The sequence below is a fragment of the Cydia pomonella genome, chromosome 5 (assembly GCF_033807575.1).
Source record: "Cydia pomonella isolate Wapato2018A chromosome 5, ilCydPomo1, whole genome shotgun sequence".
NCBI lineage: Eukaryota > Metazoa > Arthropoda > Insecta > Lepidoptera > Tortricidae > Cydia > Cydia pomonella.
Window position 1 is genome coordinate 6,701,117 of NC_084707.1, and position 17,304 is coordinate 6,718,420.

The 17,304-nt window shown below is 37.9% G+C and overlaps 1 protein-coding gene across 1 annotated transcript in view; it reads right to left on the reverse strand.

Annotated features, from left to right (window-relative positions):
* The window catches only part of LOC133517579 (homeobox protein aristaless-like), a 123,255-nt gene that overhangs the window by 8,513 nt on the left and 97,438 nt on the right, over positions 1 to 17,304 (reverse strand). The window contains 2 exon segments of the mRNA XM_061850902.1: positions 2,593 to 2,638; positions 3,432 to 3,714. Coding sequence (XP_061706886.1) covers positions 2,593 to 2,638; positions 3,432 to 3,714 — 329 coding nt within the window.

Here is a 17,304-nt window from a genome sequence, read left to right on the forward strand (position 1 = left end):
GCAGTATACGCATATGATTCTCCTGAAGTTCTTACCGATTTGGCCACAGCGAGAGGCCTCTGGAGTAGACATATTTAATATGCGTTATTCCAGAGTGTAGCTATTCCACTCTCTGGTGTGCCTTTAAATGGCCTTGGTTGGCTTTAGATCTTCCTGCTAATTAATTGAGCGCATTTTAAAACACTACCTCAGAGCGCGTCAGAACACTACTCCACATTACTGTTGCAAATTACTTATAGGTTGGCGGCCGAGCACTATGCTCATCTCGCTTTCTGTCGAGTTCACTGTGAGGAGACGTTTAGTCTCAAAAGTAAGTATACGTTCTCACTAGTATCGGAATGCATTTTATAGGTATTTAGTTGAAAAATCTAATCTTGTGGGCTCTCATTTATTGACGAGTTGACAGATTATATTATATTGTATAGGTCAGCCTCGCCAACGTCTTCGGATGCTAAAAAAGTCATCTAATTAAAAGAAAGACGTGAAAATCAGACTTCCTCGCCTTTTTTTATAGTGCTGCAAATGATCGTCCAGACCATAGGTCCAGACAACGCATTAAGCGATTGCATATGATACCAGATGCTTAGTTGAGAAATCCTGATACTTTTTTATCTGCCTTTGGTAATTACAATATGGATAAACCTCTGAAGATACATACTATTTTTACTTAAATAAGACGTTACTATACTACTTACTATTTAACAACGAAGCAAACAAAAATAAAATAAAAACTTTGGAAAAACTGGTCGTTATTGTGTCCATCTTTCATTAATTATAAAACTACTTATCCCTTAACTTTATTTGTATGCCTCATTTGAATGTTATGCTATTGTTTAAACAGCTATGGACTTGGACGATGTTATTTAAATACACTTAAATAACACATTGCACGGCCACTTATCCTAGTATTCTTTTAGCCATGAGGATGGAAATTTATCACAAAAAATTACAAAAAATAAATAGTTTCCGAACGTCTCGTCTGAGGACGATGTTAATTAATGTCAAATGACAACGAATAATTATACCCAAGCTCGCAGAACCTATTATAAAAGCCTAGAAAATAGAATCCCATCAATCGAATAGAATCTCGCCATAAAATAAAGGTAAAAAATAATGTATTAATGCAGAATATTCATTGTTTGATAATTATACAGGATGACAATAATGAAGAACTGTAATAACTTAGCTTTTGCCTGTGATTTCGTCTGCGTGGAATGATAATTGATAAAAACTAGGTAGCTAGGCCCTACGTCCTTACCCAAACCTCAAATATCGGCCCCATTCGAACTTTAACATACGTCAAATATAAGGTCTAGATACGATATGGATCGGATATGTCAGTGTCAAAAGTGACGATTTTGTTTGAAGACACGTCACTTTTGACACCGACCTATCTCCATACCTCTTCTAAATCGGTTCAGTGGTTTAAGCGCGAAGAAGTAACAAACAGACAGATAGATTACTTTCGCATTTATTTATAGTACGAGTATTAAATGGTAGGTAGGGATCTAATATATTCAATTCAGTTACTCATCAACAATCTAGAAGTAAATTACATGTCATATTGAATACGAGGTATTTGTGTGCTCGATATTATTGTTCAGTGTCGAATCGATTTGTATTCGAGTAATCGCGTCGATTATTCGTAAATAAATAGTTCTCGGTCGCTTATTACCGGAACCATTGAAGCGTAATGCAATGGAGGAGGTATCTTTATAAAAACAAGGACTATAAGAGATCCCTCACTAGCGTCTTCCGATCGTCGGATTCTAGAGTTAGAGTTAGACCTCTATAAAAAAAATTGTCCGTACGCAATTTTACTAGGCAATCTATTTGCCATGTGTCAATGTGAATATTATCTATCATTTATTTCTTATGGCAAATAAATAACAGATGAGGGTAGATGTTCCTTATATTATAACATATGTCCTATACATATAATAATTCATCATCTTCAGTAATTCGACGCTAATGTAGTACCTAACACACGACAAAAACTTTGCACTGACTTGAATAAATAAATAAATATTATATTACATTATTACACAAATTGATTAAGTCCCATAGTAAGCACAATAAGGCTTGTGAATAGTGTGGCAGTATCATTATAAACGTAATATTTTCATAGAAATTTGACATTACGGATGACATTTCCACACTTTGTCATTGTAAATGCCATGCATACTTAGTTTGGTTCGACTTTATTTCCCACAGTCGGGTAAGTAATTTGTGACCTCAAATACCTTCTCCAACTAAGACCACAGACAACATTCGCCAACTTTTATTATAGTTATCTCAGTGTCTATGTCTCATTCGATTCGGTCCGGTCTGATTAGAGGTTGTAGTGACAAGTCCTTGAAACCCTGGGAAGCGTACCACATCCATTGCAACTTCAATCTTAACCTAAACATAATATGGTTCATTTTGGAATAAAATTGGGTTTGAAGTAAAAGAACTATAATTTGCAGCTAATGTTGGCCGCACTGGATTTTCATCTGTAATTATTTAATTTGTAGTAATTTGTACTTTGTTAAGTTTACGTTGCCGGTTAGGTATTAAGTTTACTGTTTTGTAGGAATAATGGGTACTTACTTGTATTCTAGCTTCGGTTAATCCAATTTTCATGGCCAGCTCTTCCCTGGAACAAAATTAAAACTTACATTATGTATGGAATAAACCTATTAGACGGATTATATAGCGTGTAATGAATTTAATATACGTTCAAAAATAGCTCAGGTTCGCGGCAAGGAGAAGCGATTTATTCGTAGGAAGATTTCTGGAATATATTCCCATAGTGTTTCATGAGGCCATTGAGATTAAGAAATATCCAAACTTTAATAGAGAATATGGCTTTTCTCTACCACCAGCTTGGGGTCCAGTACTCCCAAGACATGACTTTGAGACCATAGTGTTGAATAGTGTGGACATTTTAGTATAGTAATGCTACTTAAAATAATTGTAATGTATAACTAGTTTTGAGCCAATTTTGCGTGTATGACTAGCCTTAAGTGTATAGTTTTTGCTCATTATATTTGTGTGGATGTTTTGGCACATTGTAAGTCTGATAGCGGTGAACATGTCTCACTTTTACTACAAAGGGGCGGGAGCGGGTCTTCATGGTTTGTACGTAAGATCACAAAGATGTTAAAATTTTCAAATTTCTATGATATATGACGATTAAAATAGTACTACCATACTCTATGTTATCAGACACTTCCCTCTGCCCGAGTTAGCTTAGACAGACTCCAGTACCGGCAGTACCTTTGTAGGGAGGTAATAGAATAATAAGAATAGTGCCCACTGCTAGCCACAGGCCTCCTCTCATGTGCGAGAGGGTTTGGGCTATGGTAAATCACTTCATTATTAACTTTCCTTTTCTAAAGTATTTTGGAGAAGCATTCTAAAAAATTGATAATTAAGTTTAAACTCACCTAGTAAACACATCAGGGTAATGCGTCCTCGAAAACGCCTTCTCCAGCTCCTCCAACTGAAAGCTAGTGAACGTCGTCCTGTATCTCCTCTGCTTTCTCTTAGGTGCGAACTCATCAGCATCATCACTGTCTGCGGACCCTGGCGGGGCAGTCGGGGGAGACTGGTCCGTCCTAAGGTCGGGCGTTCGGGTGAGCTCGGGCGTGGTTCGGGGAGAATCGTCTTTAGGAGGGTCGGAGATGCCCATGCTGAACTTTTGTGGTTGGTAGTCTGGGGTGTAGTATTCTGAAAGAGAAGGTTGTGATTAAATACAATGATGAAGTAGACATGGTAGATCCTTAGAAAAATAAGTACCACAGAGTGCTCACACCATATATCAGTTTTGGTGCCAAAACGCTTATTATTTTCGCTACTTTCGCTTATTATTCTAGTCGATATCTAGCATCGAGTAGCGGAATTATTAGTACCGCTACTTGACACTAGATATCTCAAGTGTTGCGACTGACGAAAATTGTATTGTTCAACAATTTACAACTAATATTACGAGCTGAAGGAGTTGAAAATAAAGTCCCGGTTAATTCGGTTATAATTAATATTAGCTGAAAATTGTTCAGCATTAGACTTTTTTTTCGTCGCAATGTCTATTGTCAAGTAGCAGTACTGATAATTCCACTACTCGATGCTAGATGTCGTCTACGAAAATGTTAAGTGCACTCTATGTTATTTATTTCTCTATGGTAGATAAGAAAATCTGCCATATCATTGACCTCAAGCACACAAGAGTCCATTTAAGCTAACTTTACAACCGACATGTACAGAACAAAGTGAAGTCTTGTCAATGTAAACGGCATATTCTCATAGAAATTCGACATTAAGTATGACATGGCCACACTTTGCTAATGTAAATGCCATGTAAAGGCAGCTTGGTTCGACTCTACGCCCCCGCCACGAAACTCACGTTTTGAGCGTGCACGCTTGACGCTGACGCCGACCAATGAACGGTCATTGGTTAAGGGCCACCCTACACTAGCGTCCTTTGAGCGTCGGCTTCTAGTCAGCGCTTTGGAAAATCGCGTCGCTTCAACGTTGCATCGAGCAGCAGCCATAGAGTTGACTAGACGCTGACGCTCGGGAGACACTAGTATGGGGTGGTCCTAAAACAAATGTATCGCGACGTCATCGTCGAGACCCTCGGGTTTTAGCCCGCCCGCAATTTTTTTATCAAAATAACTTATGCTATGAGATAAAGACATGTCTAACAGAGGCTTGAAAAAAATCGTGTACAAGGAAGTTAACATCAGGTGTTAATGATAATGTGATGATGGCGTGGTCGTGATAATTAGATTTAATATGGATCACAATATCTGGGGGATTTTAATATTATCATTCCAAGTGACAAATTAAATAGTAAGGTAATGATAAGAATCCGATAATTATCGTCAAGTACTCATATACATAAGTAATATTTAACATTTAATGCACAAAATTAAATCTTACAGTAGGTAAAAAAGGCGGACTTAAGATGCTTCTGCGATAATATAATAGGAATCAATACTACAATTGGAAAACCGCTTCCGGCAAGACTCGAACTTATGATCTTTCGTAACACCGATCGCTTTTAGTCAACGAAACTACGGAAGCTTACAAGAAGCATACGAATCTTTCAATCCCTTCCTTTTTGTTTACGGATAGCGACATCTATACCATAAAAATGTTATATTTTAACGGCACCATTTTTCATTTTTCCTTTAATAGGTATACAAATTTGCCATCATCATCATGACAGCACACTGCTGAGTAAAGGCCTCTCTTCTAATACGCCACTTGCCGTGGCCAGAGAGCCTATCTCATCCAGGAGTGACCCGCAATCTTCCGAATGTCGTCCACCCTACGAGCCAACGGACGCCACACTCCTTTCATCTGAAAGCGGCCACCATTCCGTTAACATTTTGGCCCACCTGCTATCTCTCTGCCTGGCAACAGCTCCATTTTAACTTGGTTATTATGACGTATTCGACGTCTTGCACCTTGATGTACGAATTAGTAGTAATAAAACACTTACTTTATTGGCTGGCTCAGTGATCCAAAAAGGATCTTCGCCTATGAAAAAAGGTCCTCTTGTGTCAGAAATAATCACTGACTGGTCTTAATATAAAAATCTCGTCATTCTAAGTAAATAATTGCCTCAAAACCCTCACTCAACAGTCACGCAAGTCGATAAATTAACTAACAAATTGATTCCCTCACTGACAATTAAGCACCTCAACTGACAATTATGAGCGTAATGCAGACCAAACTGCCACTTACTGACACGTGCATTGATTACTTAGACGTCAATGGGGTAATTCATAAAGCGGGCCAAATGGTTATAGATTGACTGGTAATACTTTAGTCTATGCTTACACAATCTATTTATACACAAAAATATTTCTAATACTAATAATAAATGAAAACTAGTTTTCACCAAGGCATTTTGCAAAAAATAGTCTTGACGAAAAATCCCAGTTAAAACTAGTTCAAGGTCAAAAGCAAACTAGTTTTTACTAATGAAAAGCGTATTCACTGTACTAAATGCAAAAGAACTATTTTTAACTAAAAAAAACGCGTTTCCACTAAAATCCGATTTTTTAACACACGTTACCGGACCTTTTGCAAGGTAACATAGTACACAGATTTAATTTATGATTCCCTGCAAATCCTGCGGTATGCACTACGCTGACGGGTGAATGTCGATTTGTAAACAATATTAAATGAATAACAAATATTACAGCAGGCGTATAATGGATGGCTTTATCTACACGATAAAATAACCGTCACTTTTTATTAACACCTCTAGAGAGAATGTGACCGGCACCATTTTATCACACTGTCACATAGACACGACCCTCAGTTTTGGCCGAAGGGTGTCAAGTTCCGGCGGTTCCGCGGCCGGCTCCGACACTGCGGGGTTGCGTAATGCATCGCAACCATAATGTGATTTGTAGTGTTTCTTTTTAAAATATATTTTTATAATATGTATGATAGTTTTAAGGTATTTATCTATAACCCACTTGTTGCATATCCGTACTGGCCGTAGAAATTTTACAATCCCCATTTCCGAAACGGATTTTTTTAAAATAATGAACACTTGTTCAAGGGGATTAACGTTTTCCCGTATATAGTCGTCACGTTGTCAGTTATAATTATAATATTTCCGAGCCATGATTACTTGCAGTCATTGTGTAATTACTAATTACTGTTTTCTTAATTGAGGACTTTGTTTTCCCGTAGTCAAGGAAATTATGGTTTTATTCTTTAAAATTCTTTAGTATTCTATGGTATTTTTTATAATTAATAACATCATTACTTACGGCAATGATTGCAAGAACTGCAAGATCAAACCTTTATTTAACTACCGGCGTGGCCTAGTATGAAGTTGCCCTGCCTATGAAACCGATGCTCCTGGGTTCAAATTCAAATCCTGGTGTGGGCAAATGGCCATTTATGTACAATGAGCACGTACTCACAGTGAGAGCGTGTTTTCTATGTATGGAGCTTAGTCAATTTGTGTAATAATGTCCTATTATAATACCTACTTATATATAGATAAAAAATATTATTTGGTACTTTGGTAGGTAATTGAAATACCTACTCAGTCGAGTCACATCAATTGTTATTATTATGATTTATGAATGTTTAGATCTCCTATTTGGGAGTATTCTTAGGCCTGAGGAAGCAGCAGGGTGTGTAGTGTACGACCATCGAGAGCCCAGGTGTGTGGGTAAGCAAGGCTGCCTTAAGATTCCTCGGCGCTCGTGCGTGGAGTGGACTGTATGTCCACTATCTGTCATTTGTTTGTTGCATCTATCTACCACAACAAGGTTGTTTACACATGTTGAATTATAAAACAAAATGTAGTTAAATAGATAGAAAATGAGCAATGTATCACAATAAAAAAAATACAAGACCTCCAACTTTTAAAATTTAAGTTTCTTTTAAATATCTCAAACTATGGTAACATTCGATTCGTTACATTTATTAAAAAAATACAATAACGCGTATTGAGAGTTAACTAAACAATATAACCAATAACCGGCCAAGAGCATGTCGGGCCACGCTCAGTGTAGGGTTCCGTAGTTACTCTTCCGTCACAATAAGCTAAACTGGAGCTTAAAGTATAGTAAATTGTTAACCAAGGGATGAAACTGTAGCTTTCACCCGAGTTAAACAAATAGGCAAATTTGCATAATCAGTACCTAATTAAAGTAAGTCTTTTTACTATGAAGGGAAAACTTTTTGCGATAACTCAAAAACAGCTAAACTGATCATGTCCGCTATAGTTTTCATTTAATGTCTTTCTTAAGCTCTACTTCCACGATTTTTTTCATATTTTTTGGACCTATGGTTCAAAAGTTAGAGGGGGGGGGGACACATTTTTTTTTTCTTTCGGAGCGATTATCTCAGAATATATTCATTTTATCAAAAAATGTTTCTTGAAAACCCCTATTAGTTTTGAAAGACCTTTCCAACGATACCCCACACTCTAGGGTTGAAGCGAAAAAAAAAATTCACCCCCACTTTACGTGTAGGGGAGGTACCCTAAAAAAAATTAAATTTTTAGATTTTATTGTACGACTTTGTCGGCTTTATTGATTTATATATCCATGCCAAATTTCAGCTTTCTAGCACTAACGACCACGGAGCAAAGCCTCGGACAGACAGACAGACAGACAGACAGACAGACGGACATGGCGAAACTATAAGGGTTCCGTTTTATGCCATTTGGCTACGGAACCCTAAAAAACATAAGATTAAATATTTTTACTGCTGCATATTGTTGATATTTTTGTGCTCAAACGCACCTAATATATCTCAAAACTAAAGGAGGGATTTGAAGATACTTAATTCGTTTTTAGGGTTCCGTAGCCAAATGGCAAAAAACGGAACCCTTATAGATTCGTCATGTCCGTCTGTCTGTCCGATTATGTCACCGCCACTTTTTTCCGAAACTATAAGAGCTATACTGTTCAAACTTGGTAAGTAGATGTATTCTATGAACCGCATTAGGATTTTTACACAAACATAGAAAAAAAACAATACATTTTGGGGGTTCCCCATACTTAGAACTGAAACTCAAAAAATCTTTTTTCATCAAACCCATGCGTGTGGGGTATCTATGGATAGGTCTCTAAAAATGATATTGAGGTTTCTAATATCATTTTGTTCTAAACTGAATAGTTTGCGCGAGAGACACTTCCAAAGTGGTAAAATGTGTGCCCCCCCCCCCCCTGTAACTTCTAAAATAACAGAATGAAAAATCTAAAAAAAATATATGACATACATTACCATGCAAACTTCCACCGAAAATTGGTTTGAACGAGATCTAGTAAGTAGTTTTTTAGGGTTCCGTAGCCAAATGGCATAAAACGGAACCTTTATAGTTTCGCCATGTCCGTCTGTCTGTCTGTCTGTCTGTCTGTCTGTCCGAGGCTTTGCTCCGTGGTCGTTAGTGCTAGTTTAATACGTCATAAATGGTACGGAACCCTTCATGGGCGAGTCCGACTCGCACTTGGCCGCTTTTATATTTATTAAATGATTGATATATAAAAAAAAAGTTTAAGGAAGTTTATGCAAGAAAAATGTTTATTTGTCAACGTATTTTAATACCAGTAATGTTTCGTTGTAATCGACTATAGCAAAATATACGTACCTAATATTCAACACATAAGTTGAATTGAGTAGTAACGGTAAAAAATGTAGCACTAAATTAAATTAAGTACTGCGTACATAAGTAAGTAATAACTGAGCCAATCAACCGATGCCCTAGTTAAGACCTAATTAAGTGTAGCCTCGGTGCATCCTAAGTTTCACTAACTAGATGAAGGCCACCGATACTTTGTTGCATTATGGGACTGATTATTGGCTATATGCGAAGTGCATGAAGGGAATACAAAATAAACACAAGCAGTGTGGGAACAACTTGTACTGTCCATTTTTTGTGTATTTAAAAATAAAATAAAATGTCGGAATATGACAGATACAGCGGCGACAATAACTACGCCTTATCAGTAATGCAGCTGCAATTGATACCCGAACGTCACCTTTAGGGCCTGTCTCACAATGTCCAACTAAATTCCTAAACAAGCTACTTGCCACTTATCTAACAAATAAAATCACAGTTGGTGTTTTACAATCATCAAATAAGTTCAACTGGTGGAAAAAGTGCTAATTTTTGCATGAAGTTTTATCTGGCAGTTTATTAACGCAGCGGCTTACGTGAGTGAATAACTCGCGAACGCGAAGCGGCACGGCGCGGGTGAATTCAATCCTTTGATACCTATGGAAGTGTCCTACGTGGACGATCTCGTTGTGAACGCGAATGCCGTTGGGCCGCCGCGCCGCGCCGCACCGCGTTGCATTCGCGAGTTATTCGCTCACGTAAGCCGCTGCGTTATTCAATACTTTACTTGGACATTTTGTACCAGGCCCTAAGAATAAAAATACTAGTAACTTGACTTTTACTATCACTTCAACTTATAAAACAAAGCCTGTTGCCCCGTCTGTCGGTCTGTATGTTTGCGAAAAACTACTTAACGATTTTTCATGAGGGTTTTCACCTATGAATATAGTGATTATGGAGGAAGGTTTAACCACCTTATTCATAAACGTCTACTAAAGTTACGATGCCGCTAATAATCGTTTGTCCCTTTCCGACGTATTGGTATGATGGAAAGGGACAAACGATTATTAGCGGCTTCGTAACTTTAGTAGACGTTTATGAATAAGGGGGGTATGTGTACCTATACATTTCTTGAGATTTTCTGCAACCCGTGCGAAGCTGGGGCGGGTCGTTAGTGAACGTAAAACTAAGATTTATTTATAAATCATATAAATTTATTTATAAAATATATACGAGTAAAAATGTAACATTGTCGTACAACTATCATCTGCGTGTAATTTGGCCTGTTCTCGTAATCAATTATTATGTAGGTTTAATTGTTATTGCCTCAATCAGGCTGATTACGGTATTATGCCGCTAATTGGTCTGCCATTATGTTTCTGAGCGCGCTCAATTACAAGGTGCCTTGGAAACAATACTAAGTTTGTGTACGTCAATCTGTACTGAATAGAGATATTTTATCTCCTTAGAAGAATTCCGGGGTAAAAAGTTTAAAATTTATAAAGAACTAGCTTTTGCCCGTGGCTTCGTTTACGTGAAATTGGTAGGTAATTTGGATAGCTTATTTTATTTTTTATCCAATCTGATTTTTATTGATTTCCCATACAAACTTCCACACCGTTTTCACCCCTTAAGGCACGGCTAATTACTCAAATATGATAAACATTCTTTATTTCTCGCGAAAAGATAAATGATAAAAGTCTTTAACTTAGTCCTTTTACTTATATATAGGTACTTAGTCCTTTCTTTAAATTGTGGATTCGCCATACAAATTTTCAGTCCCCTTTTCACCCCCTCTTACTTAAATCAGTTCAGCGGTTATTGTATGGGGATACAAACTTCCACCCCCATTTTCACTCCCTTAAGGGATAGTTTCTGGGATAAAAATGTCATGTCCATTGGCCTTCCTCGGAACTCATTTCATCATTGTACCAAATGTCAACTAAAACCTTTCAGCAGTTTTATAGCGTGAAGAGGTAAGGTAAGGTAACAGACAGCCAGACATACTTACACACTGTCGTATTATAATATTAGTATGGATTATTACTGGGGATCGGTACCCCTAGTGTAAATTTATACGATAGCGAAACGTGACGTACGCGTTTTCGTTAAGTCTCATTTTGTATGGGATTTTGAGTTTCCAAAACATTCCGCTTGGCGCGCTGTTTCTAAATCCCATACAAAATGAGATTTAACGCAAACGCGTACGTCACGTCACGCTATCGAATAAATGTACACTAGGGCTTCTGTACTTATGTCACTTTTACGTGAAAAAGTAGGTCCAATTGCTGTCAAACATTTACGATTTGGTATTGTTTATTGTTATGTTTGAATTTTGCCTGGAAAATTACCGAATTTGTCTAAGGTTTTGATTTAACTATTAAACAACAGAATGTACATACAAACTAAATATTTAATCGCATGCTAAGTAAATATTTTGAATTTCGCATGATAAGTAGTTACAGTCCATTTATAGTGGCGTATAAAACAACGCGCCAAAAGTATCTGTCACCCCAGGGTGACAGATACTTAGTGTAGTATAGTGTAGTGTTTAGTGGAATAGAGCCCAGGCTCTAAGTGCCCTCAAGAAATGCTATAAAAAATTATACTTAGTCTTGTTTAAAAAAAAAACACATGTATTTTACTTTCCTCGTATTCTAAATACGGATAGAGTGTTTTACTCGGGTGAAAGGCATCATTTCAGCCTTGGACTATTAGCGCTCTCACTGCGTTCGAGCGCCAAATTGCTGCGTCCGCAGAAATGACGAGTGCCTTTCATCCCTTGGTTAATAATCTACTATTTTAAACTCTTTGAGAATAGAAGATTTGTACTTTTAACGCGTATTCTGATCATATAATTCGTTTCGCAAACTATTTAAAATCGCAAGCCAGTTGTTGCAACGTGTGTAGAGGCTTTAAGAAAAATAAATATAACATTATTAAAAACAATGTCTCTGTTAACGTGCGTTACGGTATAAGTAGTTTAAGCACATTAACTTTTATAGTTTAAAGTAAATCTTGATAAAACAGTCAACGAAATGAAATATGTATGAAAACATGAACATTTACGATAATTAAAGCAGACATTCCTTTTATTCATAAAACTGTGTCATAACTTTGATTTAACCACATTATGACATTAATGTGATATGTTTTACGCTCGTTTATTTTTATGGTTTCAAGTAAATTTCAAACAGGGGCACCATAGTACGGTTATTCATATTCATATTTCTTTATTGCTGTCATGTTCAAAAATACAGGTGTTACAATAAATACGTTAGCAGGTACATGACACCCTAGCTGTTAGGGCACTGCAACATTCTTAAATCTACGTTTTTACATTTCTATAAGTATAGTAATATTTAAAAATGTATAAGTTAACAGTATAACGGTCTATCGGCCCGATTCGAAGAATGAGATACGATAACGATAAGTTCAGGTTTAGATAAGTTTTCGTTTAAATATCGTTTGTATGTCGTATAATTAACAGAAGCAGCCTGACTCAGGCAACCAATGTCACTTTGACGTTAGAAATGTAGATAGATCTTATTGGGATCACAGCGGAATCGAAATCAACGTCAACATGTCGTTTAGTTATCGATCTTTTAAATCTCTTTCCAAGATCTTAAGCATCTCTTAATCATGCTTCGAATCGGGCCGTTAATCATTCTTCGAATCGGGCCGTACGGATTGAAGTTTCGGTCGAATGAGACTGATACCCCTCTTATTATAATTTTTTCTTTCCATTTTTCCTGCCGTTCCTCTACTCGTGGGTTAAGGATATAGATGCCTAGCAAATTCAAACCATGTAATCGTTTACTCCTTATCTAATATTACGAGCATTTTGACACGATAAAACCGCTGTAAAACCCAATAAATAGTCTTTATACCCGCATTGCGTGCCTCAAAGTGCGTACGAGTAAATTAGTTTTACATAATTGGCATAATTGCAATATGGAGCAACAATTTCTCAATATGACATAATGTTTGTAAAGCGTATGCAGGAAATTATAACACGATGTATTAAACACTCTTATCAACTTACGCGTTTGCTTTAAATATAAATTTTAAGAGTATAGCAATAGCGCTCAATTTGTGTTTGGTGATTTGAGTGAAATGCGAGTTTGCGAAAGTTGCAAGTTCCACCGTTCCTAAGATGGCGTGAGATAAAAATGCACTAATTATATGGAGGAAATTCACAAATTGCCGGTTGGCATCCAGTCTTTTTGTAGTGAAAGACCGCTGTCTCTTTCTGTGTCGTTGTGAGTGACAGTGACAGGTTTATTTTACGATAATAGGCAATAAAGTGATCATTTGTGAGTTTCCTATTGGTTTTGATACGCTCTATTTATCTTCTCCACTTTATTGAATTCCCAGTATGGAATCGCTGTTAAATCTATTTCGCACGTTCTATTTTTGCCCAAAGGTCAAAAGGCAAAGGATGTACAGTCACAAAATAAAAAATAAACAGAAGGTCCGTTATCGCCGTTCTTGAAAATACATACCTAAACTTGCCCGACTCACTAGGGTTGCTTCTGTATTAATTTCGAATTTTAAAAAGGAGTAGGTAATATAAGTTTACAGACATACATACATCGATTCGTTTATACACACATCTTATCATGTTTACATTCCTTAGAGACTGCATTTTGATGTACATGTCAGTAGGTACCTGCGGGGACGTCAAGTGAGCAACGCGCGGACAGCCTGACTAAGCTCTGCCCGAGAGTGCCCGAGAACGCCTGTAAATTTAACGTCTGTGTGCGTAAATGTCACGTCTTTGTGCGTGCGGCGAAAATGGCACTTTGTACTGAGCGGACTCTCTGCTCCGGCGCGCGCCGCCGCTATTTACTTTGTGGTACAGTGGAAACTGGAATCCGTTTATTATGACTTTGCTCATACCAGCCGCTTACTAACCTATGACCTAATTTACTGAGCGAAGTTTGGTTGTCACATTTTTTTTCGCTTATAGTGACATATCGCTTCTGGGTCATATCCTCGAAGTTGGAAGGTGTCTAGAATGAGGCCGATCCCGAAGGCGGGTGACACTTCCGTCGTTGAGAATTACAGACCCATAGCCGTTCTTCCCACCCTTGGCAAGCTGTTTGAGTCCATACTTCACCGGATTCTATCTTCCCAGGTTCGGCCCTTTTTGTGTGACGCGCAGCATGGCTTTCGGTCAAGTCGTTCGGTCAACACGAATCTGTTGATACTGACTGAAAACCTTGCTCAGCATCTTGACAAAGGTGTTCAGGTCGATTTCATTTATTTCGATTTCTTGAAGGCTTTCGATCGCGTGGATAACGATGTGCTGCTTAGGAAACTTGATGAAATTGGTTTCTCTCCCAAGCTACTAGCCTTTTTTGCCAACTATCTGCGCGATCGGTAGTAATTCGTCCGACATGGCTGTTTTGTCTCGACTCCTTACCACACCCGGTCCGGCGTGAGTCAGGGCTCCATCTTGGGACCCTTGTTTTTCGGCATCATGATTAACGATCTCAAATCAGTTCTTCGGGCGGCTCAATGTCTCTTGTATGCTGATGATCTGAAACTGGTATACAGGATTGAGCAAAGAACTGATTGCGAGACGTTACAGGAGGACATCGACCTGGTGTTTCGGTGGAGTATGCACAATAAACTTCATTTCAACCCAGTCAAGTGTTGTGTGTGTACATTTTGCCGCTTTCGTTCCGCTATATATGGGCATTATATACTGGGGTCAGAGCCGATAAATCGTGTCTTTTCCGTCAAGGATCTGGGCGTAGTGTTCGATGCACGGCTAACTTTTCACGAGCATATTTTTTCTCTCGCGAAGAGCTCCTTTCAAAGACTGGGTTTTGTAATCCGAAACCTTCGCGATTTTCATGACCCGGTGGCTATAAAAATGGTGTAGAATGGTCTAGTAAGGAGACTTCGTCGATCATTTGGAACCCCTACGAGTCGACGTATGCTTTACTGCTTCCTTTATAAAAAAATATTCGGATTCTATCCGTACCTGTACCCGACAAAGTATCTTGTCGGCTCCCTCGGGTACAATTCCTTGGAGGTCAGGCGGAATTACCAACTCCTTGTCATGGCATGCCAAGCCTTGCGTGGGGAGTCAGACTGTCCCGAAGTTGTTTCTGGTCTCGTGCGCCTGTTTGTTCCGGACGTCCCGAGAATGGCCCTCAGACCACGACAACGCGACCTGTTGGCCGTACCGCCGGTGCGCACCGTATCGCGAAGGAACTCGCTGCTGCCCCGCGCCCTCTCACTGCTCAATGCGCTCCTGGCATCGACGCCTGAATGCGATCTATTTGCTTGGCGATGGGCGGCAGTGTATAGTCATTGCTTGAGATTCTGTGAGGCGATGGATGCTAGGTGCTCAACTGTCATCATGTGCTCATGTGCCATTATTGTTTTATAATTGTTAATACTTATAATTATTATTGCTGTTAGTTTAAGTTTCGTGACGCATTGGTTCAACTGTAATGTCATGTAAACATTTTTATCAATACAAAAAAAAAAAAAAATCGCTTACTACGTCTTATTAATCCTATTTTCATTCAATTGTGACCGATAATACTGACACCTTCCATGATTTGCGTAGCCCTCAACACGTCTTTCTATGCGAGGACGTTTGATCGTTCGTGGCGTGTATACTTAAGTTGTTTTAGATTTGACAGTTAAAAGTTGAGTAAAATTTCGGAAACATGTTACAATTTTGTATGGTACTCGAACATTTCCATTTCCTAAGTGAAAGTTTGTCTCCTGTAAACTTTATTGAAATTTCTGAGAACTTTTAAGAACTTTTTGAAATATTTCCGCAACGTATATATACATCAGTAACCTAACTATCCTAAGTAGGCCTTACTATCTATTGTATAGCTGTTCAAGTTGAAGCAATTTTCCAAAATGTTTGAAATACATATCGCAATGTTCTGGAATATTCCAGCAAGTTTTCATTTTGAATCAGGAATACAAAATTACGAGAAGTTTCTGAAATTCTTTCACGCGGAAATTTTGCGGTTTTTCAAACGTTCCACAGGCAAATTGCAGATTTGCGGAGCCGTAGTAAAATGCCAAATACAATCCAGCTTATTTGTATGTTATTTAGCTAACTTTTTCTTAAATAATTATTACAGATTAAAATAAATTAAATCAAAATTAGGCATCAAGGTAAATAAAATATAAATGGGTCATACACATTTTATTGTATGCTTCACTCGTTCGCGTTGTTCCTGTAGACATCGCAAAGTTAAGACAATCAAAAGCTAATTTTTTGCTGCACATGTTCAAGTGCTATAAAACTAATGTCAATGCCAATTCTTGGGATTAGTTGTTAAACGGACCAGGCTCTCCCACGGGCCGTAGCAATGCCGGACCAACGCGAGGAAGATGATGACGTACAAGTGGGATAAAAAAAATCACTTATTGAAACACCAATAAGAAAACCGGGAAATAACTAGTACATATACCAGAGTCGTTAATTTTTAGGGTTCCGTACCCAAAGGGTAAAACGGGACCCTATTATTAAGACTCCGATGTCCGTCAGTCCATCTGTCCGTCTGTCACCAGGCTGTATCTCATGAACTGAGATAGTTAGACAGTTGAAATGTTCACAGATGATGATATTTCTGTTACCGCTACAACAACAAATACTAAAAAACATAATAAAATATTTTTTTAAGAAGCTCCCATACAACATGTTTTTTTGTGGTTTTTATAGATAATGGTACGGAACCCTTTCTGCACGAGCCCGACTCGCACTTGGCCGTTATTTTTATTGTACTGCCCACAGAACCTTTTTCTAAAATGTGTCCGCCCCATCGACGTGATAAAAAAAACACTCACGTTTCATGATTCCCATCTTCTCAACACAACACAAACTCAAAATTCTATTTCAATTACTCATTCTACAAATACAATGTACAAACATAAATAGACAACGATCGCCCGCGCAGGTTCGCTTGTGAATGAAACAAACAATCCATGTTTCTGTAATTACTTGATAAGGAATAATTACTCGTAATTAGATAATGCAATTTCCGTTCGTGCCGCGGTATCGCGATTGGATTACTTGTTTATATATAGAATTTGATAACGTCGATGGATTAATTTAAACAATGTATTTATAAGTCTCTTGACATTATGTTTCTTGTAGGTTGCTTGTAAAGCGGATTGAGCTACGATCGTAAAGTGTAGTCGAAAGAGAAGTCAGACTAGTGGATTGCGTC